The sequence below is a fragment of the Fusarium mangiferae genome (genome assembly GCF_900044065.1).
Source record: "Fusarium mangiferae strain MRC7560 genome assembly, contig: FMAN_scaffold004, whole genome shotgun sequence".
NCBI classification, from domain to species: Eukaryota; Fungi; Ascomycota; class Sordariomycetes; order Hypocreales; family Nectriaceae; genus Fusarium; species Fusarium mangiferae.
Window position 1 is genome coordinate 986,391 of NW_024573924.1, and position 22,562 is coordinate 1,008,952.

At 50.4% G+C, this 22,562-nt stretch overlaps 7 protein-coding genes across 7 annotated transcripts; 5 read left to right on the forward strand and 2 right to left on the reverse strand.

Moving 5' to 3' along the window:
• Positions 1 to 1,477: 1,477 nt before the first annotated feature.
• On the forward strand, positions 1,478 to 4,309 carry FMAN_08904 (putative PCK1-phosphoenolpyruvate carboxykinase; the record flags this gene model as incomplete). The annotated part of the gene is made up of 6 exons (XM_041829684.1): positions 1,478 to 1,577; positions 1,731 to 1,779; positions 1,843 to 1,918; positions 1,976 to 2,142; positions 2,232 to 2,265; positions 2,966 to 4,309. The coding sequence occupies 6 exons, from the start codon at positions 1,478 to 1,480 to the stop codon at positions 4,307 to 4,309; spliced, it is 1,770 nt and encodes a 589-aa protein (XP_041680423.1).
• Positions 4,310 to 4,882: 573 nt separating this feature from the next.
• On the reverse strand, positions 4,883 to 6,864 carry FMAN_08905 (uncharacterized protein; the record flags this gene model as incomplete). The annotated part of the gene is made up of 5 exons (XM_041829685.1): positions 4,883 to 5,238; positions 5,286 to 5,777; positions 5,830 to 6,267; positions 6,317 to 6,510; positions 6,560 to 6,864. The coding sequence occupies 5 exons, from the start codon at positions 6,862 to 6,864 to the stop codon at positions 4,883 to 4,885; spliced, it is 1,785 nt and encodes a 594-aa protein (XP_041680424.1).
• A 1,448-nt stretch (positions 6,865 to 8,312) lies between these two features.
• On the reverse strand, positions 8,313 to 9,444 carry FMAN_08906 (uncharacterized protein; the record flags this gene model as incomplete). Its single annotated transcript, XM_041829687.1, has 3 exons — positions 8,313 to 9,220; positions 9,269 to 9,341; positions 9,397 to 9,444. The coding sequence occupies 3 exons, from the start codon at positions 9,442 to 9,444 to the stop codon at positions 8,313 to 8,315; spliced, it is 1,029 nt and encodes a 342-aa protein (XP_041680425.1).
• A 299-nt stretch (positions 9,445 to 9,743) lies between these two features.
• FMAN_08907 (uncharacterized protein) lies at positions 9,744 to 10,253 on the forward strand (the record flags this gene model as incomplete). Its single annotated transcript, XM_041829688.1, has 3 exons — positions 9,744 to 9,761; positions 9,814 to 10,101; positions 10,149 to 10,253. The coding sequence occupies 3 exons, from the start codon at positions 9,744 to 9,746 to the stop codon at positions 10,251 to 10,253; spliced, it is 411 nt and encodes a 136-aa protein (XP_041680426.1).
• A 3,781-nt stretch (positions 10,254 to 14,034) lies between these two features.
• Positions 14,035 to 16,818, forward strand: FMAN_08908 (uncharacterized protein; the record flags this gene model as incomplete). The annotated part of the gene is made up of 3 exons (XM_041829689.1): positions 14,035 to 15,790; positions 15,836 to 16,333; positions 16,382 to 16,818. 3 exons carry the CDS (start codon positions 14,035 to 14,037, stop codon positions 16,816 to 16,818), a joined length of 2,691 nt encoding a protein of 896 aa, XP_041680427.1.
• Positions 16,819 to 17,276: 458 nt separating this feature from the next.
• Positions 17,277 to 17,884, forward strand: FMAN_08909 (uncharacterized protein; the record flags this gene model as incomplete). The annotated part of the gene is made up of 4 exons (XM_041829690.1): positions 17,277 to 17,313; positions 17,412 to 17,523; positions 17,631 to 17,728; positions 17,784 to 17,884. 4 exons carry the CDS (start codon positions 17,277 to 17,279, stop codon positions 17,882 to 17,884), a joined length of 348 nt encoding a protein of 115 aa, XP_041680428.1.
• A 983-nt stretch (positions 17,885 to 18,867) lies between these two features.
• FMAN_08910 (uncharacterized protein) lies at positions 18,868 to 22,416 on the forward strand (the record flags this gene model as incomplete). The annotated part of the gene is made up of 2 exons (XM_041829691.1): positions 18,868 to 21,990; positions 22,048 to 22,416. The coding sequence occupies 2 exons, from the start codon at positions 18,868 to 18,870 to the stop codon at positions 22,414 to 22,416; spliced, it is 3,492 nt and encodes a 1,163-aa protein (XP_041680429.1).
• Positions 22,417 to 22,562: the final 146 nt, after the last annotated feature.

Consider the following 22,562-nt stretch of genomic DNA (forward strand, 5'->3'; position numbering starts at 1 on the left):
TTGATAACTATCCCCCGTACTGTCCCGATGATAGTGAGATATGATGATAACTGCGACCCTCCTTGCTAGGAGTTACGAGCTCGCTGGGGCGCGGTTATATACGGTAGGTGGCCCGGACTACAGAACATGTATAAGCATTTGCGACAATACAGGCATATCACTCTAGTCAGCTATAGTTGCCAACGTCGGCGTCAAGAGCACTGTGTGTTGCAAGCATGTGCGTACTTATATGAATGCATGCAAAACGGGGCCTAGAAAGTATTCAATGTGTAATTGAAATGCAGCCGAGTCTCTTTTCCCGGAATATCGCGGGCCTCGCTCATGTCGCTGTGGTATTTTAGTCTGGGGCTATTGGGCTGGGACTGGCGATCATGACGACACATTTGGTTAAAATGCATCACGAACAAGACGATAGCCTCATGACTGGGATACTGAGGAAAAGACCTGGGAGAGTTTTGTGAATTGAGCTGTCGAGCCTTCAAAATTATGAGGCGGCTACAGGTGAGATTTGGAGAATTTGCAGTATGTAAGCTGGATACTCAATTAGACGGCTACAGGCCCGTATATAAGAATATCTGGAGGGAAAATACTTCCCTACCTTACATTACAGCAGTAGTGTACCGTCATGGTTGTCATCACGGTTTCGTCCCCTTTATCCTTTCCAGGTTTACCATTAACAACGTGACTATCAGCTGCTTGCTTGCCATTCAATCTTCACCACCACCACCACCACCACCAAAAGGAAAAGAGATCAACCGTCTTGGGAAAACACAGTAAACCTACCGTACCGTACCGTATCTTGCCGTCACAACAACGTCAATTCGATACGTCTAGAAGTAAAGGCGCTATCCGCACGGCATCATCCACATCCACATCGAGGCCAGCAGCTCCAACCAAGGATTGGATCCTTTCGTCCATTTTTTTTTTTTTTTGGTTACCCAGTTGTTTTGGTTATTTCCCCCATTGTTGAACACCTTGACCACTGCTATCGTGGTTGTCGTCTTCCGGCATCTTCCTGAATTTGAGCCTTAGTCTTTAGTCTTCCCCGCCAAAACCTTGACGCTTTGCTCACTGTTCCAAGAGGTTTGGACCGGGGTTGGGTTACGTTTCGTGACCCCCTCCGTCCCGCAATATCCCATTATTAGAGCTGGCTTCCAGATCGTGTCTTCGGGTACGGCCCCAAATTCAAGCCCAGGCCAAGGCCCAGGTGTCCTATCCCGTCACCTTGTACCAAGACCAAGAGGTCTCTTCCGGTATAATATCGTGCCCGTCACCTGCAACGCCTCGCCGGCTCCACTACGCGCTTGTCTCTGCCAGTCACAGCCTCACTCCCCGTCCGTCCCCGTCCCTATCCATCCTCGGGTCTGACCCCGGCAAGCGGACGCTATCTATCTTGTGGAGGAGCACACCGCGAACCTCACACCCCAGGGCGTACACTACCAAATCTCGAGCTGCTCGTGAAGCTTTTATAAAAGCCATGAATGACCCCGTCCAAAGAAGTGCTTTTCTCTATTCAAATCAACTTCTCAAAGGTCCAAGCACACAGATCAAGGCTTCAGGAACCGGTTTATTCAAGAGTAAGTCTTATCTTTGTCCCTTCCTTTGACAGTTGAGCTGTCTTGTCATGATACCCTCACACGACTACTCCCCTGACACTCTCTATGACGGAGCACCAAACAAAACGGCTGCCGTTGCACGAGTCTCAAAAACCATTACTGACTTGATCGCAGTGCTTCCCAACAACGTTAACAAGACTTCCCTCCACCCTACCGGTGTTACGTACGTTCCTCATGACACTTGATCGACAACACACAGACGGTTTCACTAACACGGGCTTTACAGTCCTCACCAGGAGCACACCGAGCTGGAACAGGAGCTCCACGACAAGGCTCACATCGATTATGACCGTGTCGCCATTGTAAGAAGCTCTCCAGTCAACAGCGACATAGCTTGTCACTAACATGTGATTTCTCAGATTCCCAACCCTTCAGTCGCTGCCCTCTACGAGGATGCTCTTGTCTACGAGACCGGTACCGCTATCACCTCCAGCGGTGCCCTGACAGCCTACTCTGGTGCCAAGACTGGTCGATCTCCCCTTGACAAGCGAATTGTCGAGGAGGCTTCTTCCAAGGACAACATCTGGTAAGTGATAACCTGGATAGCGGCAACAGAGTTCCGTCTGTTGCGCACATGAATCGTCATGAGCAGACAAACTAACATGAGAACAATAGGTGGGGACCTGTCAACAAGCCCATGACTCCTGAGGTAAGATTCAAATCGGCAATTTCCTTGATACACTCTACACGATCGGAACGAATGGGACTACTTGGCTGTGGCGTGGCATCTTGACTCTTGTTTCCCAGCCCTGGCAACACGAGAAAATTTGCCTACATCACGAGTTTTACGCCCATAACCAAGACGAGCGAACCGAAACAAAACGTCGAGACCCGCGCCGGAAGAGCATCTCCATTCCATCCAGCGACTTCAATTGGCCTTCCCCCGAGGATACCCGGAGCATGAGCGTCATGGCTTTGATGGCTTGTCCACTGGTGCTTATTCTCTTACCCAATTGCCTGGTCACTGGTTGGTAGATGCTTGGCCGAGGATTTGTCTAGTGGTTCATTGGCCTAGCGTTATTGGTCCCGGTTCGCTCGTTTCCCCTGGTCTTTCCGGGGAGGGCCTAGAGAAAGTTGAGGGTGTCATGGGATCGGCAATCGCTAGGCCTTGACCCCGCAAAGTCCTCACACGCTCACCTTCCCCTCTGGCAATTGCTCACGGCTTCAGACCGAAGCCTTCGGCCGCGACAAGCCCCTCTTTTCTCCCCGACCACGATTTTTCCCGACGCGGCTGCCCTTTACCGTTTCTGGAAAGGCTGCCGTTTGTCATGTTCCCTCCCATCCATGATCTCATTCCACAGCTTCAGCTTCAGCTTCAGAATTAATGACTGACAATATTATCACTGCAGGTCTGGAAGATCAACCGAGAACGTGCTGTCGATTACCTCAACACACGAAGCCGTATCTATGTCATCGATGGTTTCGCCGGCTGGGACGAGAAGTACCGCATCCGAGTTCGAGTTATCTGCGCCCGTGCCTACCATGCTCTCTTCATGCGAAACATGCTTATCCGACCTTCACGAGAGGAGCTCAAGGACTTCCACCCCGACTACACCATCTACAATGCCGGCAAGTTCCCCGCCAACAGATACACTGAGGGTATGACCTCTGGTACCTCCGTTGCCATCAACTTCGAGCAGAAGGAGATGGTCATCCTCGGTACCGAGTACGCTGGTGAAATGAAGAAGGGAGTCTTCACTGTCCTCTTCTACGAGATGCCTATCAAGCACAACGTCCTCACTCTCCACTCCTCTGCCAACGAGGGCAAGAACGGCGATGTCACACTCTTCTTCGGTCTCTCTGGAACTGGCAAGACCACTCTCTCCGCCGACCCCAACCGAGCTCTCATTGGTGACGACGAGCACTGCTGGTCCGACAACGGTGTCTTCAACATTGAGGGAGGTTGCTACGCTAAGACCATTGGCCTGTCCGCCGAGAAGGAGCCCGATATCTTTGGCGCTATCCGATACGGTTCCGTCCTCGAGAACGTCGTCTTCGACCCTCTCACCCGTGAGGTCGACTACGACGATGCCACCCTCACTGAGAACACCCGATGTGCCTACCCCATCGAGTACATCTCCAACGCCAAGATCCCATGCCTGTCTCCCAACTCCCCCTCCAACATCATCCTCCTCACATGTGACGCCCGCGGTGTTCTGCCCCCTATTTCCAAGCTCGACCGCAACCAGACCATGTTCCACTTCATCTCCGGTTACACCTCCAAGATGGCCGGTACTGAGGACGGCGTCACCGAGCCCCAGGCTACCTTCTCCAGCTGCTTCGCCCAGCCCTTCCTTGCTCTGCACCCCATGAAGTACGCCAAGATGCTTGCCGACAAGATTGAGACTCACAAGGCCAACGCCTGGCTCCTCAACACCGGTTGGGTCGGTGCCGGTTTCGCTCAGGGTGGCAAGCGATGCCCCCTCAAGTACACTCGTGCCATTCTCGATGCCATCCACTCTGGCGATCTTGCCAACGTCGAGTATGAGAACTATGAGGTCTTCAACCTCCAGGTTCCCAAGACCTGCCCCAACGTCCCCTCAGAGCTCCTCAACCCCTCCAAGGCCTGGACTGCTGGCGAGGACAGCTTCAAGACCGAGGTTGTCAAGCTGGGCAAGCTCTTCCGCGAGAACTTCACCAAGTACGAGAGCGAGGCTACCGAGGACGTTGTCAAGGCTGGCCCCGTTGTCTAAGAAGAGGAAGAATGAGAGAAAAAGAACAAAAGGGAAAGCGTTTTTTTTGCGATTGGTCATGACAAATTCGAGCAACTGTTTTATCATCTGGGATCGGCGTCATTACATGGCGGCCATCAACCGGCTGCCCTCATCTTTCTTTGTCCAAGGATTTCTTATATAGCACGAGATTGTGTGTACGTGAGCATGAACAAGGCTTTACGATTTCTGCAATAGAAAAGCATTTGCTATTGATTTCTGACGTCTATTTGCTTGTGACTCGGCGACTTGCGAGATCCTGACAGATTCTTATGTTTCCCACTGCCTACAGTGAAGGCCAAACAAAGCACATTTAACGTAGGAAAAGGCATAGATAAAGCAACGAGGTGCCATTCAGCGAAATCCTGTGCATCTATCTACCTAGGAGATCTCCTAGAACAATCAGATCCGTCGACATCCTGTCAACAATGCTTTCATTTCACACCTCCAGCAGCTGCAAGCTATGCTAACCCTGTCCCAAAACCGGATGTCCGATAAAGTCGTTAGCATCTTCGGTCATAGCTTGACCAGTTTTCCGCTCAAGAATGCTCAAATTTACCAAGCTTCAACGGGAGCAGCGGTATCAGCACCCCAAGCATCCCCAGCATTAGCCTTACTGCCGTCGTCCGCACCCCAAGCATCCCCGCCACCAGTGTTGCCGCCATCACTACCACCTCCCCAGGCGTCGCCAGCGTCACCAGCCCCAGCGTAATCGTTGGGGTCGAAGTCAGAATCTGCCTCAAACTTCAAATTGTTGCGAGCTTCACCTTCTGGAACGTACTGCTGTAGGAAGTCAGGAATCTCCTGATTAGTCTCCAGGAGTGTTCGGGTGAGAACACTGGCCATGGGCTCATCACGCTCCGAAAGAAAAGACGTGGCCACACCTCGATGGCCGATGCGACCAGTTCGGCCTAGTCATGTTAGTTAGTGAATCCCAGATAGAAGATGTTAATCTCACCAATCCGATGAGTGTACTCCTCGATGCCGCCATAGTCGATAGACGGCATGTCGTAGTTGATGACATGCAGGACATTCTGCACATCAATGCCACGGGCAGTCACTCCGGTAGCAATGAGGATTGGAGCATTCCCAGAGCGGAAAGCTCGCATCGCGGCCTCTCGCTCCTGCTGGGTCCGATCACTGTGCATCGATGTGACCGGCAAATGCATGTTGAAGAGGAAGTCGTCCAAGTTATCTGCAGCCTGGCGACTGTTCACGAAAATGATGGTACGAATACCATGCATTTCCTCAAGTAGCTTGACCAAAAGTTCCTTCTTCTGGGGGGCTTCGGCCTGCAGAACAATTTGCTTGATGTTGGAAGTGGTACTTCCGGCGCGGCCAACACGGAACCGGACATGAGAAGCCGCGAGGTAGTTCTTGGCCAGGTCACGAGCGGCCTTGGGGAACGTGGCAGAGAAAAGGCTGAACTTGACGTTGCCCTCATCCTGTTCTGTTGAATGATTAGTTTCTGATCGTCTGCGAATACATAAGGTTATGCTTACCACCACCGGACAAGATTGGGTTAAGCTCCTCGGACCAGTCGTCATTCAGGAGTTCGTCGGCTTCATCAATCACCATATAACGCAGGCGTCGCAGGGTCAAGACTTTAGGGCGTTGAATAAAGTCCACCAGACGACCAGGTGTTCCGATTAGGACATCGCATCCTTTCTGCAGGAGACAGGTCTGCTCCTTTACAGGAACACCCCCATAAACGACACCCGGACGGAGCATGGTACGATAACAAAGCTTACGAGCTTCATTGAAAATTTGAACCGCCAGTTCACGAGTGGGAACCACAATGAGTACAAGTGGCTCAGCAGTGACCTCGTCGAGGCCCTCGCGAAACGTCAGTGGGTTGGGACGGAAAGCAGCAAGCTTCTTGGCCTTGCCCATGAGCTTGCTGAGAATGGGGATAAGGTACGCAGCAGTTTTACCGGATCCTAAACGCAAATTAGTGATGCCGGTAAGTACCTCAAGGGACACACATACCTGTTTGCGCGATGCCAATGACATCGTGTCCCATTAGGATAGAAGGAATGGTGAATTTTTGAATGGGCGTCGGGTTCTCATAGCCACAAAGCTCGATATTCTCGAGCATGGCGGGATGGACGCCAGCGTCCTTGAAGGAGCCGATGGGATCGATTTTAGTCGGACCCTCCTGCTGAACCTCAATGCTCTCGATTCTATAACAAGGTTAGATGACAGGTAAGCCAGCAGCATGTATCAACCTACTGAGAGAAGTCGAGTCCAACTCTGTCGTGGCGAGTAGTGGGATCTCCGAACAATTCGAGCTCTAGCTCAGGGTACTTGGGACCGACATCACCATACTCATCCTGCCAGGCATAGGCACGCGCGTTACAACCCCACTGCTGGTCACCGCCACCAGAAGTCATGGAGGAATAGTCGATCGCCTGGGGCTCAGTCCATTTCCCCTGGGACGCGTCGTATCCTTGAGTGCCGGGAGTTGCGGATTGGTCCTTCTGACCGGCGCTAGGGAGCGATTCGCTCATGGCAGCGGTATCAAAAGTGTCCGCCATGGTGGTGTTTCTGTGGGCATATAGTTAGATAGATAGTTCAGAGATAATGGAACCTGGGGAATGGAGAATGAGAAATTGAATGACTGACTCGGGAGCTGGAAAGTCTCAAAACGAGAGGGGCTGATTTAGATAGGCAGGTCGAAACCAAAGTTAACAACGTGCTTGAAGAAGGAAGGTCAGCCAAGTTTGGAATTATGCGCAACGTAAGAAGCAGATAAGAAAAGGTGAAAGGGAAAATAGGCGCGAGGAGAAGAGAAGAAACAGCCCAAAACACGACGGGAGATGAGGAGGTAAACAAGAGAAACATACCAGGTAACAACTTCCTGACAAAACAATAGAGACTACAACGCTTTGCAGTTCTCTTGATGTTATAGTCGAAGAAGAAAACGAAATAACTGACTCTTCTCAGGAGCAGACTGAAAGTGAAGTCGAAATGCAGATGTGAAGAAGGAATGAGGAAGAAAGAAGAGAAGAGAAGAGAAGTTGAGGGGTGGCTATTTGTACTTCTGCCTGCACCGATTGTGCGCGCTGTGAATCACGGGCTCCTCAGGATTAAGGCATGGAAGTGCAGGGACGAATTGCTCCTTGTTTGCAGTTCGAGGCAGGTGCCCGTGTCAGAGGGTAGCAGCTTGCCGGCCGGCTGCCACTGCCAACTTACCTTGCTTCCTGCAATCTGAGGCACGCAACAAATGAAAACTGTACCTAATAAGATTGGAGGCTCAAGCCCCTGGTATTAGAGACTGTTTCTGGTGAGTGAAAAGGGGGGTGTTATTCTGTGAGTGTTCACTCTTACTATTGAACAGCTTGGAATTGGTTCAAATTCACAACGTTCTGGTGTAAAGTTGTAGATTGACGTTTGACGAATTGAGGAACAATATTGTTACCTTGTTACATTCACCTGATATATTGCTAGTGAACTCAATGGCTGTCCGTGTTGTTCTTGTTCTTGTCACTTTGCTTCTGCATATCTACCATGAAATGCATACAATGAGTTCTGTATTTGTCATACATTGCTGTTCAGACAGCACCGTTGCGGCATGAAGGAAGCGCTGGCATGTTATTTGCTTCGGGTCTCTGGTAAAGCGCAGAGCTACAGGACCAGACATTGATAATTTTGTTTCCATAAGATTATTACATCTTCAAAGTTGGAGGAACGTGATGGGTTTATGTCTGAACACTCAAACACCAAATATTACCCAATCTGCCTACTAAGCTACTAAGGTACCTAAAGCATGCAGAAACCCGTTTCGATATTCTTTGATTGGACCAGATGTAGTCGGGACAAACAAGAAATCCGGATCTTGGAACCTACTATCGCAAGTTACATAGCTCAATGTAGACAAGTCTTGCTTGTTGTGATTGTACAAAAGTTGTTACTCACAACAACGTTGAGCTCAGACACACGTAACAAAGCAGTGAGCTTTTATTATGAAATTAGCTTGAACCCTTCACCAGAGGCTCAGGAGATCCTGGGTATCCATTGCCGTCGAACTTTCATATTCGCCCATTCCGTCTTGAAGAACTTTGTCGAGGCCAGCTGCCGCTCGACCAGTAGCACCACCCTCCTTTTTCGCTTGGTCGGTGCCCTTCAGCACTGCCTCCAAAAACCTTCGCTCAAATACTCGTTGTCTTGCATCCCGACTGGGATACATTTCCCCCTCTTCGTCTCGTCGAGTACCATAAAGGTTGAGATATTCGAATGCATTCGAATCTTGTGGGATTCGATATAAGTTGTCCCATATCTCCGACTCGTCTTCGGGAATCTCAGCTTCAGGCCGAAGACCAGCCTCCAGGAACCGCGATAGCGTGGCGATTTGTCGGGCATATGTCGAAGCATCTTTTGCCCGCAGACCAGACCTTGAGCCAGAAGACCATCCGGCTTTTGAAGTTGTCAATGCCCACCCCAACATGGCACAGAAACTGTTTAGGGTCTTCACCCAACCGCCAGGACACACGATCAAGTCGTTCTCTGCAACATCCAAAATCCATTCCATTACACCAAGAGAGTCATTGCTGATGTCAGCCGAGAGGTGTGTCATACCCGCCCGGATAAACATGATGGCTTGCTCCACACTGTGTCTGACCTCTTCAGCAGGTAGCTCTCTGAAAAGCTTGAGTAGTTGACTTCGAACTGGCGTCGAGCTATCTGAGATGAGTGGAAGCAATTTGGCGAGAACCGCATGTGTTCCTACTGGATTGACAGGAGGTTCTGCTGAAAGCTGTGAAGTAAGATAGGCCAATGCTTCTCGTCTTTGTTTGTCTGACTTTGAAGAAGAGGCTAGTGAGAGATTGTGTTTGAATTGTTGGACGACATCAGGTGCGACTGTTGAGAGTGACTGATGCCCCATCACAATAGCTATGGCCCATCAGTAAATTGAAGGGAAACACACACAAATCTCCTCACCCTTTGACTTGAAACTTGTATCTGTGAAATTGGACGCTTTTGGCTTATCCTTGCCCACCTTGAACTTCGGTTTCTACATCTTGTTGGTGAGTTACACTTCAACAATGCCGTAGTGATTGAAATCATACCTGGAAGTCCTTTTGCTTCTCGCGCTTCTTCTTGTTGCTGGAACCCATGATGTCGGTTTGTCGAGGTCACTAGAACATATGTATAAAAGTAACAAGTAAAGTTCGGATACCGCACAATGGCAGGTTAATCCCTAAGATAATCTTTGTTATACGGAATACTGAGGTTTGGATTCTTTGATCTTCAACTGATAAGATCTACCCTCTTTCCCTGTTGGGGTTCTAAAATTTTGGCGGTGTCGGATGGCAGAACCTCCATTGTGCCCCGCGGCGTCAGCTCCGACCACGCTAGACCAATACATCACGACAACCAGCGGTATCGAACATCACCATATTCAGCTACTATAAGAATGGCTGAATCTTCACTGGTATGCTGAGAACAGAGGCTTGAGATACTTTGCGAAGCTAATAAACGGACAGGCTAATGGCCATGATGCCCTCGAGGAGAAGCTCGGCCGATTGTCAAAGAAACCTGGTGTTAAAGCCAGCATCATTCTTGACCGAACCACCGGCGCTATCCTGAAAACCAGCGGCCAAATCGATGCTCTTCAGACCTCTAAGACACGAACCACATCTACTGCAACATCGTTTTCCAACGAAGGTCCTGCACTGGAGGAAAGCGAAACGAAAGGAGTCGAGCAATTCGCCGCGATCGTCTGGAACTATGTGAATAGCTCCGGAAGCTTGGTTCAGGAGCTGGATGGTGAAGTGAGGATCATCACAGGCGTCACAGGCTCATAGCTAACAATCAGTAGGATGAGCTGAAGCTTCTCCGCTTACGAACAAGGAAGCAAGAATTGGTCATTGTACCCGATCCCAAGTATTTACTTGTGGTTGTGCATGACACACCTCCGGCTTGAGCTACGAAACACGCTTATCTAAGTCTTACCAATGTCTGGGCGTCCCAGATCTCCCACTTACCGACTTCCGGTGAAGGGCTAGGGGAGCGATTTGCCTTGATTCGAGAAAGATGTTCTGTTTCATCGACTGATCAACTGGGAATGTGACGGGCTGTGGAATCGACAAGATGCAGGGGATTATTACTGGTGTGTTGCATTCGGGATGGTCTTGAGTAAGGCAAGACATCTTGAACGAAATTACGATTGAAACACATGGGCTGGAGTCTGCGCATGCATCTCTGCCATGTCTCGAAGGGAAGAAAGAACAAGAGAGGCATATCAACATGGGTCAAAAGGGCTGGAGTCTGCGCCCTCGCGGCTATCCCGTTACCCGATTTCCTTTTACTGTGCTTCCCGTCACTACGGGACTATCACGGGGTCCGCCAATGTCCGGCATAAACAATTGGGATGGGAAAGGCAAATAAATCCGCCGCTGTAGGTAGCCGCGTGTTTCGAAGGTTTAATGGGCCGAACGATTACAGCTGGATCGCGCCCCTTGTTTCACAAGGGCCCCATTGGCGACGAAAATGGTGGTGGCCGGGGTGGAAACGCTAGGAGCCGTTGGAAAAGAGCACGGAAAGGCCTCATGGGGGTCATGGCAATTGAGGATCACACATAGATATCGGCTACCAACACAATTGAGCAGCATTTCCGGTCCAAACTTGTAACGGACAAAGTTGCGAATGTGAGCTTCTTCTGCTTGGTCAGGACCGAGCAAGGGTTCATACGGGGCAGCGCAGGAAAGACGGAACGCACGCACAAAATACGTGCGCACGTCCTTATCCTTGACCAGTATCCGGGATGTATGCGGATAACGAAAACGCTCAACAATCAGGGTTACATACTCTGACTTGGGAGAAGGTTGCAAGGACTGCAGGGCTGATACATGGTCAAAGGCAAACACGTCAAGTATCGATCATACATATGTCTGATCCCAAGAAGTCCCAAGTCTCGGATCATCAGAACTAATGTTGCTGACCGAGCGCGATATCGATCTAAGGTTCCGATATGATTTGTACTATTTTCGGCAAGATAACATTCCGAAACTAACGAGGGATTTCCAACTTGACCGTCTGTTCACCTTGGAAGGCTTATTTACACCTTGTCTTGTCTTGTGACTTTCACTTTCACTTTACGATGCCAGGTCCTTGCCGAAGCGGCGAATTCTCCCTGGTTCGCTTCTCGCAACGGCGGTTTCGAAACACGTCGTCTTACTCCCTCCACTTTTACACATTGGCTTCCGCCAGAGAGGCCCACAAACTCCCGCAACTTCCAGCATCAGGATTCTCGAGCTTGAGGCTAAATGGCCTCCCTCCGGATGACAGGAAATGAACCCTGGTTACGTACAGTACAGTGCTGCCATTCTACGATAACATCGACCGTAGCAGTTCATGTGCCTACCTTAGGTACCTATCTTGTTACATAATGAACCCTATAGTCGGGTCTTGACGTACACCACAAGGGCTGAGTATAACGTTCTTAGCATGTTTCCCATGTAACACACACTAGTGAGTCTAATTTGATGTTTGCCAACATTCGTACGGCAGACAAACTCTGGCATGATTGATAGATTGCGTCCACCTTCTATTGCAAGGATCAATGCTTGCCCACGTATGCCGGGGGCCTTTGAAACTTCTGTTCTAACCATTGGGTATTCCGCACTCCGCTGCTCTATAAGACTGGAGCGTGCAGTACTGTACCATACAGTATGTATATAGACCGGGTCCTGGGTGTTATGCCGGCTTCCATATTGGATTCGGACCTGTGTCTACTCACATCGATTCGAATCGCAGATCTTCCGTTTTACCCATATTACCCAGGCTTGGTACATACAAAGAGCAATCCACGATCGTCCAGGTTGGTTCAAGGCCCACGCTTCCAAGGTCTCCTGGATATCCACGCGTGGAGACAGCTGCATGTTGCACGAACAAGAAAAGAAGCGGACACAAAGAGAGACTCGGGAGAGAGGGGATTATATCTGCTGCACGGGATTGTGCACCAATGACCTGAGACAGCCGTTGAACTCCTGGAAAGGGAAAGCATTGTGTGCTTAGCATATTCATACGTACGTACGTGGATCAGCCAACAAAGACCTATAATTGTATAGCAATACGGGTGCAATGGCAGCAATGGCAGCAATGGCTCCATTCTGTTCTCCGTCGAGTCATCTTTTTGAACCTCGAGTCCCCTTTCGTATTCCAATACAAATGCCTGAGGAGTTGTTGAAAGCTGGATGTTCTGGCGCCAGTTCATACCGCAGTCCAACAACCCACACAACGCAACGCAGAAAAAGGAGCACCTAACTGACTGACGGAGGCAGTAGTTAGGGAAACGCACCAGTCAATCAAACAAGAGGCTGTAAAACAACAGCCTGTCTCCTTTATCCGGAGTGGGCCACGGTGCTTGTATCCAAGTCGACCTGCCCACGATCAACAATATCAATCTGAACATTCGGCGGCAGATGCCGGCGTTGCGCTGATACTAACGCGGCTCTCACATGGAAGACCTGCGATCCATCGCAACAAGATCGCAGTATGCCATTGAGCAAACCAAGGCCGTCTCCACGGCCAACCGCCACGAGCAGTTTCAGCGACACCGCCGACAAATCAGGGCCAAAATTGACTGATGAGAATAAGAATGCGCCGTCGCAAAAGCGACATGAACGGCAAAAGTCCAGGGGACTACTGTTACCCCAGAGCCAGAGCGGCGCCACATCTACAGCCACCACCAGCATAATACCGACCAAATCTCCAATCGCTGATGGAGATGCCCAAAACGAAAACGATGAGAATGATCCCATTGACGGTTCTGGTGCCATTGGCGCATCTGCATCAACCGGGGGTCGTTTTACAAGGCCAGACTATCTACTCCATGGTTTGCTTACACGAGCGAAGAACCGTGTAAAAGATCGGACTGGACGAGACAAGGAGAAGGGCAACGGAGATGTAAGTCAAGATTTTGTTAAGTTATTTACTGGAATTATTCCTGATGAGACACCCACCCACCATCTCCATCATAACTGCAAGTCATCCATTCCATTCCCTGATCAGTGCGCATTCTCAGAGACAATGGAAGATCAGACCACTGCCCAGCCCAGCCCAGCCCAGCCAACCACTGTCGTGTGCTAGGACGATCTTCTCTCAGGTCATGCGATTGCCGTTCGGGGCCCTGAATTGGCCCCTCAATGGGCTCAGTTCGGGGGCGCCTTTGACCGATGGTATTATCCGGCTTAGAGATGTCATGATGGCCCAATGTCCGGTCATTCATGTCAATTGACTCGGCGACTTTTTTCCCTTTAAGCACTACCTGTATTTTAGTTTCTTGTGACCCTGTCTGTACCCCCAATTGCTTCCCTCCCCTCTCTACTGTACTGCACTTCTGTCTCAGAACTAATTGCTCCCTTCTTCACTGCAAACAGACAACATCAACTGTTACAAGTCCAACCAAAGCCTTCTCTTCCTCCCCGCATTCTCCTCCGCCACGCGCCGCTCCTCCCGACCGAGGCTTCCGTCGTAAAGCCCCACCTCGAGCTTCTACAGGCAGATCTCAAGGTACTAAGACGCCTTCATCGTCACAGTCGCCGTCACACTCACCACCACGGGCTCTCACTTCCCCGCGTTCACCACCGGATCAGAACAAGCCTCTTCCTCCTCCTCCTCCTCTGCCGAACTCGGGTGCCTTGTCCGACAAGGAAAATGCCACTTCTCCTACGTCCAAGCCCGTCTTGAAGCTGAATAGAATCATGTCTACTCTTACCGACTCAGAGATCGAGAAGCTCTTCTCTGGCGCCCCCCAGTACTTTGCCCGTAGCGAGGGGCACTGTTCTGGCGCCCCCAATCCCAGCGTCGCATTCCCCTTTGATGAGGCATTGGAGATTCGCGACCTCACTGATCATGTCCAAATTGAAGATAGAGCTTGGAGTGGCCTTACAGCATGGCCTCATCTAACTCGAGATCTCAATCAGGATGCCGCTGCCCGGGCACAGGCCGTTGACTCTCGCAAGGCCCATTTCTTCATCCGCTGTCGGGAACGTCCCAACATGCTGAGCATGCAAGGTCTAGAGAAGGGTACCATGGGCTTCTCAGCCGCCCTTGAACTCGCCGTTGGCGATGCCCTCGAAGAAGAGCAGTTCGGTTTCGACAGTGTTGGCAAAAAGGCCCATGCCATTGTTGAGGCACGTGAGCGCATGCTTTCCTCTCTGGGCTACCTGCGTCGTCTTCCTGAGACAGAGCTGCTGGATCGTCTCAAGCGAAACGCCGAGCTATACCGGGTCAATGATCTTCGAAAGAAAACTTCCGTCCAGACTTATCAGGATCTCTTTCACACTTTTATGCGGCCATGCAATTCCGTTGTCGATAAGCGCGACCACTATAGCTTGACCAACCAGATCAATGCCTTGATCAAGTGTCTTGGCACCGCCAACGTTTGGTTTGACTTCACCCATGTCGAATGGAGGATCAGATTGGGTCAGATTCTTTGGGGAGGTGAAGACAACGATGAACTTGAGGATACTTCTTCCATCCACGACGCTAGCAGTGCCAGCGAACGGGCCGAGGAGAAGTATTGGCTTCTCATGCAGATTCTTGTTGCGACCGAACTCCTCATCCGCTTAGATGCCATCACCGAGGGTGAAGAATATGGAGTCGAAGCTTTCCGACCTGTAGATGTTGTTCACTTCGAACGAGCCGCCACTCCCATGGTCAAGTGGTCGCTTCATCTTGCTAGGAGCTGGCTCGACAATATCGAGATTGAGAAAATCAAAGAGGATCCACCAAGCGACGCTTCCGAGACAAAGGGAACAGCTCCTCCTCCGCCTGCGACTGGCTGGCTAGGCGCCCTCTTCAGTAAATTTATCGTCCGTCAGCATCATGAAGACAAGACGACAGCAAGCCATACCTATACTATTAAAGGTCGCAACCCACAACAGCAAGTGGATGGGCTTACTCATTTCGCGAAGAAGCTACTCTGGCCCAACATCGACACATACGAGGGACTAATCGCGAAGAACGCTCGTCAATCGATTATTAACTCCGTGCCTAAGCCTGCTCCTGCGATAGCCTCAGAGAGATCATCAAAGTCTTCTGAGTCGAATGGATCTAAGCGGGGACTCTACTTTGGTGCTTGGGACCGTCCTGGTAGTCAGAAGGATAAGACTCGACCACAGCGACGAAAGCTTGCAGCGGCGCTTCACCCCTCCGGATGGCTTTCGAAATCTTATATCTATGGTCTGGTACTCCCTGGAGATGGCATGTGCCACTTCCTGATGGCCACACTTCTCGAGAACGACAGTAAAGCCATGGAGCGTTTGGGCTCGTTCGCTAATTTGTGTGGAGGGTTTGTGTATTCTGGCAAGAGCTTTTGGAGCACGTCATGCATCGTAGGGCGAGTTATTGCAGCAGGTCAGGGATCAGCCGAGTGCATGGGATGGGTTTCCAGCGACATTCTACCCCTGGGCATAGATGAAGGTTGGGTAAACATTGAAGTAGAAGAAGTGGCTGGTAAGTTGTTATATATTGTGAGAGGAGCATTAAGCTAATAGACAGAAGAGGACAAGGCCCATCTGGGCAAGAAAGCGAGACTTTGGGCAAAGAAACGAGTTGAACGAGAATCGTCCATCCTCGGAGATGCCGATGAATACTCCGTTTTCCCTGCCGACTTTATCATTCCCCACGAGAACAACTACTCTACGCCGCCACCGTTGATCAGCGTTACTTTACGGTCGCTTGAGCTTCTTTCTCCGGCCAACTCAATTCAGTCTACGCCCTTCACCAAGCTGACACCCGGTGCGAGTGTGAGCAACAAGGAACCCGAGTTGTTATCATTCCCAGCCAATGTCAACTTTGCGGTGTCGATTGACGGATTTACGGCCGAGAACTTCTCATTCTCCCTATCCTATGACATTAACTTTGTCACGGCGCACCCCTGCTCGCCTTCTCATCGTGTCCGATTTGTTAAGTCGCCATCAAGTCCGACAATCCAGCAGATCGATGTGTCTGGGTCAGATACGTTTCGGCAAGGTTCTCGACCCGCTCACAGAACAGGCAAGTCAAGTGGTTTCCGGTCAATGTCGCACAGCTAACTCTAGTCAGGTCATCCCTTGCACAAATACTATAATTACACTGTTATTCATATTTCGGAGCTTCTAAAGCGGCAGCATGCTCCCCTCTCGGAGCTTCTGGCTGTTCCTCAGACTCACCGTCGCTCGCCTTCACGTATGGGCAGCGAACGAGTGCTTGTTATTGACTGTATCACCAACTTGTCCGAGGTTCCTCAATCTCCCACGATTGAGAGACTTACCTCAAAGTATAATATTGTTCAGCGAAGAGGTAGTTTTCCTGCTGCAGAACAGATGCATTTCGAGTCCAGAAAACGACAGTTTGGCTCCGACATGGAAATACTGGTTCGTGCTCTTTGCGCTCAAAAGGGCTGGAACGCCATCATCAGTCGACGGAAGCGAGGATGTCTGGCTTGTGCTATTCGTGAAGCTGGCGCATTGCAGTGGAAGGTTATCATTAGGGTGGAGTAGGAAAAGCTCGCGTTGTAGCGAGCGTCTGATTCGGCGTTTATGTCGTGGGAGTATGCTGTGTTTGTGAAATGGGTACAAGGTTAAGCCTTTGTCTTTGGTTTGGTTGTCATGATACATGTCTAGTACGCTGGATGACCTGAGAGGATACCCGTTATGTATATATACACGAAAGAGATGTTTGACTTTATCAGTTCTAATTTTTGCCTCTGGGTAACGCCACCGTTGAAGAGCTTCTATAACGTGAAGATTCATGTTCTAGGCACTGTTAATAACTGAATCCTCGATCGTAGGCATATGAAGCCATTTCCTATTTAGGTAGGTCATTTCTACGCCACGCTACCCCACTCAAGGAAGCGCCACAACTCAAGCCGCCCCCGAGACGACAGGTCGCGCGAGCTCAGAGGTAATTGCGACAACCATTGAACAACCGTCATTCCTCCTCATTCACAGCAGCAAATATGTCGCCTACCAAGGACCCCAGAAGAGTTGACCTGAGTACGATTGCCCTATAAATCCACGTATCAGTCAATGGCCTCGCGCACGAAGCACAATTCAATCTTCACGATTGCGACATGAAGCTAACTGCGTGACAGTCGTCCCTTACCAAGAGCCCAAGCGCTCAGGTGACTCGACCGATCTCTCCTCAACGATGTCTACTACCCTACCTATGGCTGCTATGTTTACGCGCAACAAAATGGTTGGATGGTACGTTTGCTAAATGAGCCTTGAGAATGCGGAGAAGTGGCGCGATGCGATGCGATGCGACACGAATCGAAGCGAGATGGCCGGGTTGCTAACGAAACTCGATATAGGGCGTCAGTTGTCTTCTCTATCCAGAGCTGGCTCGGCGAGAGCGAGGACTCGAAGAAGAACTCCACCACTCCTGGGTACTTCTCCGTTGGCATGTCCAGTAAGGCGGCCCCAATATCGTTCGAGAATCGAGAATCCGTGCTAACGGGACGCAGTTATGGCTCTTGCTGTTACTTACCTCCCTATGTTCCTCCCTCCCGTCGGTGGCAAGCAGGCCTCTGGCACCGAGGCCCCTGCTCCTGTCCCACTGGCATAGTAAGCAAAGAGGTCGGGCTGTATACAACGGTGGGACTTGTGGAATGGAAAACCACCCTTAATTATTGCTGAGCGTTATCATTTTCAAGGTTCCAAATTGATCCGTACTCTGGGCGGGAATTGATGGACAGGATATCTGTATTATGAGTTCTTGTAAGAGTGAACGAGTTTTCAAGTCTGAAGAGTTCTGCATCTTTCACCCCAATCTCACGAACGATGACAGCCTGATTCCGTTCTACATGACGTGATTGTCGATGACTTCAATGCTATCCGGGAGTGAAAATGGATCAGAAGTGCGCATATTGGTCTTGATGGAAGCGCAACTATCATCACCAGGGCTGTTTGGTGTCAATGGTTTGTTTTATTACATACACCTTCAGTGCCTCTCCTTCACAAATCTCAAAAGGCAATGAGTGACATTAAGTCTCGGGTGGAAAAAGACATGAGTAAATGGTTAGATGATGCTTTCATGTTGATAAATCAAAGGCACACTGTGAAGAGCACGTAATAAAGATCATGACTGTGTTACGCACTCAAATTTATGAGAAGGAGGTTTCAGGCTGTAAAACGTTAAGGACGGCTCATTATTGGTGGATGCTGCTGATAGCTTCAAATGGAAGCTTTAGGTGTGATTTGCATAAAATGCACAAGATCATTTATCAGCACCTAGGGTCCAATGACAGTGGAAGGAGAAGGGGGACCTGTAGTACTCCGTACCGCGGGGCTACCTGCTTCACAGTGCTTTACGCGGGCCACGTATAGAGGGGTTGTGAACTAGTGACATAAATATCAGACATACCTTTCACCAGAGCCCGGACTGTTCAAGGCTCATTATTATGACACCCTCAATCCGTTGCCCGGGCAATTCATTATGTCATTTTTTGGACGATACCGAAACGATACACTCATGCAAAGTCCCTTGTACTCAACGGCGTCACCAAGCTGCACATACCCTCACGACGACACTCACCGCCCGGCGTTTGAATGAAGTACCCTGACGACCTTTCAAACTGGTCGCCCAACAAACATATCAGTAAACCAAAGCCCGGTGGTCGTTTTGCATTTAAACCACAAACGACCCTCTCATCAAAACAACAACCTGACTTCTCCAAACTTGGCCCGAGCCGTACGCATTCCAAGACACGTCTCAGCGATTCTACTGCTCTTCGAGACCTCGGCACTATGGTCAACGAACGGGCGCCTCCCAAGGTGCCTCTAAACTCCATCAACCCGAATGGAGAAAACACATCCCGCGAGTTGTCTCCCGACGATGATATCACTGCCCTTGTCCGTGGTATGAGTTCGCTCAAAGGCAAGGTTCGGGGAGACATGGGCGACCCCTTTAATCCCGCCGACGCAACCAACACGCCCACATTCGGTCATCCTACCAAGATGATGTCCTCTCGTAAGCAGAGAGCAGACCCTTTCATACGGCAGAAGACACGACCGGAACACCACCTCGATAGTCGAAGCAGCAACAGCAACAACGGTGCTAGAATCACAGGCCCCCGAGGCCCTGTATACCAGGATCGAAGACCACCACCAATGCCCATGTTCAGCTCGGGTGCACCCTCTGCACCACCAGTTGCATCCTCATATGCGCCAGCAAGACATTACGGCGAGGAGACTTTCTACACAGACCCTGCCAAGGCGAGTGCTGACTTGAAGGCTTTGCTTGAGGGTGGCATGGAGGAGGGCGAAGAGGAGGGTGGAGAACAAAGCCAAGCTGATCGCCCAAAGACATCAGAAGATCCAAAGGATGCCAAAGACGGCACAGTGGATGGCCTCAAGGTCAAGCTACTGCCTCACCAGGTCGAAGGAGTTGAGTGGATGCGAGGACGAGAACTTGGCCCTGTGAAGCGAGGAAAAGTCCCCAAGGGAGGCATTCTCGCCGACGACATGGGTCTTGGAAAGACTCTTCAGACCATTTCACTTATCCTCACCAACCAAAAACCATCCAAGGACGCACCTGGATGGAAGAAGCACTTTGAGAAGATCGAAAAGACAACTCTGGTGGTGGCGCCACTTGCTTTGATTCGACAATGGGAACACGAAATTAATGATAAAGTGGAAAAGACCCATGGCCTCAAAGTCTGCGTACATCATGGACCGAACCGTACCAAGCGATTTAAGGAGCTCGCTCTATATGATGTTGTCATCACAACTTATCAAATCCTGGTCTCTGAACATGGCAATTCCTCAGATGCCGAGAATGGGTTGAAAGCGGGATGCTTTGGCTTGCACTGGTGGCGAGTCGTTCTCGACGAAGCCCATACAGTCAAAAATCGCAATGCAAAGGCTACCAAGGCTTGCTACGCCCTCAACTCTGAATACCGATGGTGCTTGTCTGGTACACCTATGCAGAACAACCTCGATGAACTCCAGTCCCTTGTCAAATTTCTCCGCATTCGACCTTACGACGATCTCAAGGAGTGGAAGGAGCATATTGATCTACCCCTGAAGAATGGCCGCGGTCACATCGCCATCCGCAGACTACACAGTCTTCTCCGATGCTTCATGAAGCGAAGAACCAAAGAAATTCTCAAGGAAGCTGGAGCACTTAACCCTGGTGGTAAGCCTTCCGCCGAGGGTGAGGGGTCCTCAACAGGCTTCAAGGTCACAGAACGAAAGGTTGTTACTATATCGACTGCATTGTCACCTGCAGAGCGCAAGTTCTACGATCGATTAGCTGCTCGGGCAGACCGAAGTATCGAGCAGATGATGCAAGGCAAAGTCAACTACGCCAACGCTTTGACTCTGCTGCTCCGCCTACGTCAGGCCTGCAATCATCCCAAACTGGTTGAGGGCAAGCTGGAGAAGGACAAAGACGCAATGTCTACAGACGCTACCCAGAAGACCCAGGATACGGACATTGATGCCATGGCTGACATGTTCGCTGGTATGGGCATCGTTTCTAGGGACTGTAATATTTGTGGGCGAGGCTTGAGTCACGATAAGTCAGGCAAAGACATCTGCTCTGACTGCTACGATGACCTAGCATATTTCAACAACCACGAAAGGCCAGAGCGGTCAGAGCGACCCAAGAAGTCCAAGAAGCCCAAGGATAAGAGCAGGAAGAAAGACAAGAAGGAGGAAACTGTTGACGAAAAAGTCATTGACAGGCAAATTGTTGAAGTTGATGATGATGAAGATGACGACGACGAGTCCCCTAAGAAGACCTCGGGGCGACCTCACCACCGAAACACGGTAGTTGACAGTGATGACGAGGACGCAGAGTCCCCAAAGAAGACAGCTCGCCAGCCTCGGAATCGCAACGCCATCGTTGACAGCGATGATGAGGAAGAAGAGGCGGAAGGCTCATGGCTTGTGCCCGAGGATCAGCGGGGCTCCCTACATCTGGGAGAGGCTGGTGGCGAAGAAGATGAGAATGCCGAGGGCGGAGGCGACTGGATTGGCTCCGATGACTCAGAAGATGAAGAGAGTAAGGTTGAAGACAAGAGCAACTTGAGCAGCTTCATTGAGAACGACGAGAGTAAAGGGGGCGTGGCTTCTGACTCTGATGACTCCTTGGCGTCATTGACAGATATCACAAAGCGCATGGCTGCCCAGACGCTGTACGATGGGCCGTCTCACGCAGCTGACACCACAAATGCAGGCACAGATGCTGATACTACGACCGCCGATACTACGGCTGCTGATACGACAGCTGTTTCTGGATTATCAGCCTCGGATTCGGGATCTGACTCTGGCTCTGATTCTGACTCTGATGAATCAGATGTCTCGTCTGAAGAAGACGATAGTATTTTCCATCCGTCCCGCGATCCCAAGTCGCCTCAAGTTCTCGCTTCTTCCAAGATTCGAGAGCTCATCAAGATTCTTCAGGGCGAAGTCAAGGAGCACAAGTTCATCGTCTTCTCCCAGTTCACTTCTATGCTTGATCTTGTTGAGCCCTTCTTCCGCAAGGAACGGTTCCGCTTTGTCCGTTATGATGGCAGCATGAAGAACGATCAGCGCGAAGAAAGCCTACGAAAGTTAAGGGGCGATCCTCAGACCCGCATCCTGCTGTGTAGTTTGAAGTGCGGTAGTTTAGGACTCAACCTCACGGCAGCGACCCGAGTTGTCATCCTCGAGCCCTTCTGGAACCCAGTATGTTCTCCTATTCTTAATCCCCTTTCCATATAACGATGCTAACTTCTTTGCTAGTTTGTCGAAGAACAGGCCATTGATCGTGTCCATCGTCTGACCCAGACAGTCGATGTGATCATCTACAAGCTCACAGTCGCTCAGACTGTCGAGGAGCGTATCCTTGAGCTGCAGGAGAAGAAGCGCGAGCTGGCCGAGCAGGCCATCGAGGGTGGCATGCGTAAGGAGGCTCTCAAGCTCGGCATCAATGAGATCATCAACCTCTTCAAGCCAGGATCTTCGGAGAACCCAGTTGTTATTGGCGCTGATCCCTCCGCTGTCGGCAACGAGAGCTTCAATGGCAACGAACGTAGAACTGCGGCTTCGTCGCAGAGACGGCCAGGGCGGCCTAGAAAGGAAGAGAGTGAGGTGTATGGTCGACGATGGTAAAGCAATTGCTTGCTGTAGACATTGACGATGAGATGGTCATGGTTGGAAAAGGTGTTTAAGAAGGCTCAGGATTTATGACATGGCGCAATGAATTATTCTTTTATTTTGGCATTAGCGATATTGTTTTGTTAACTCGCATGTCCTGA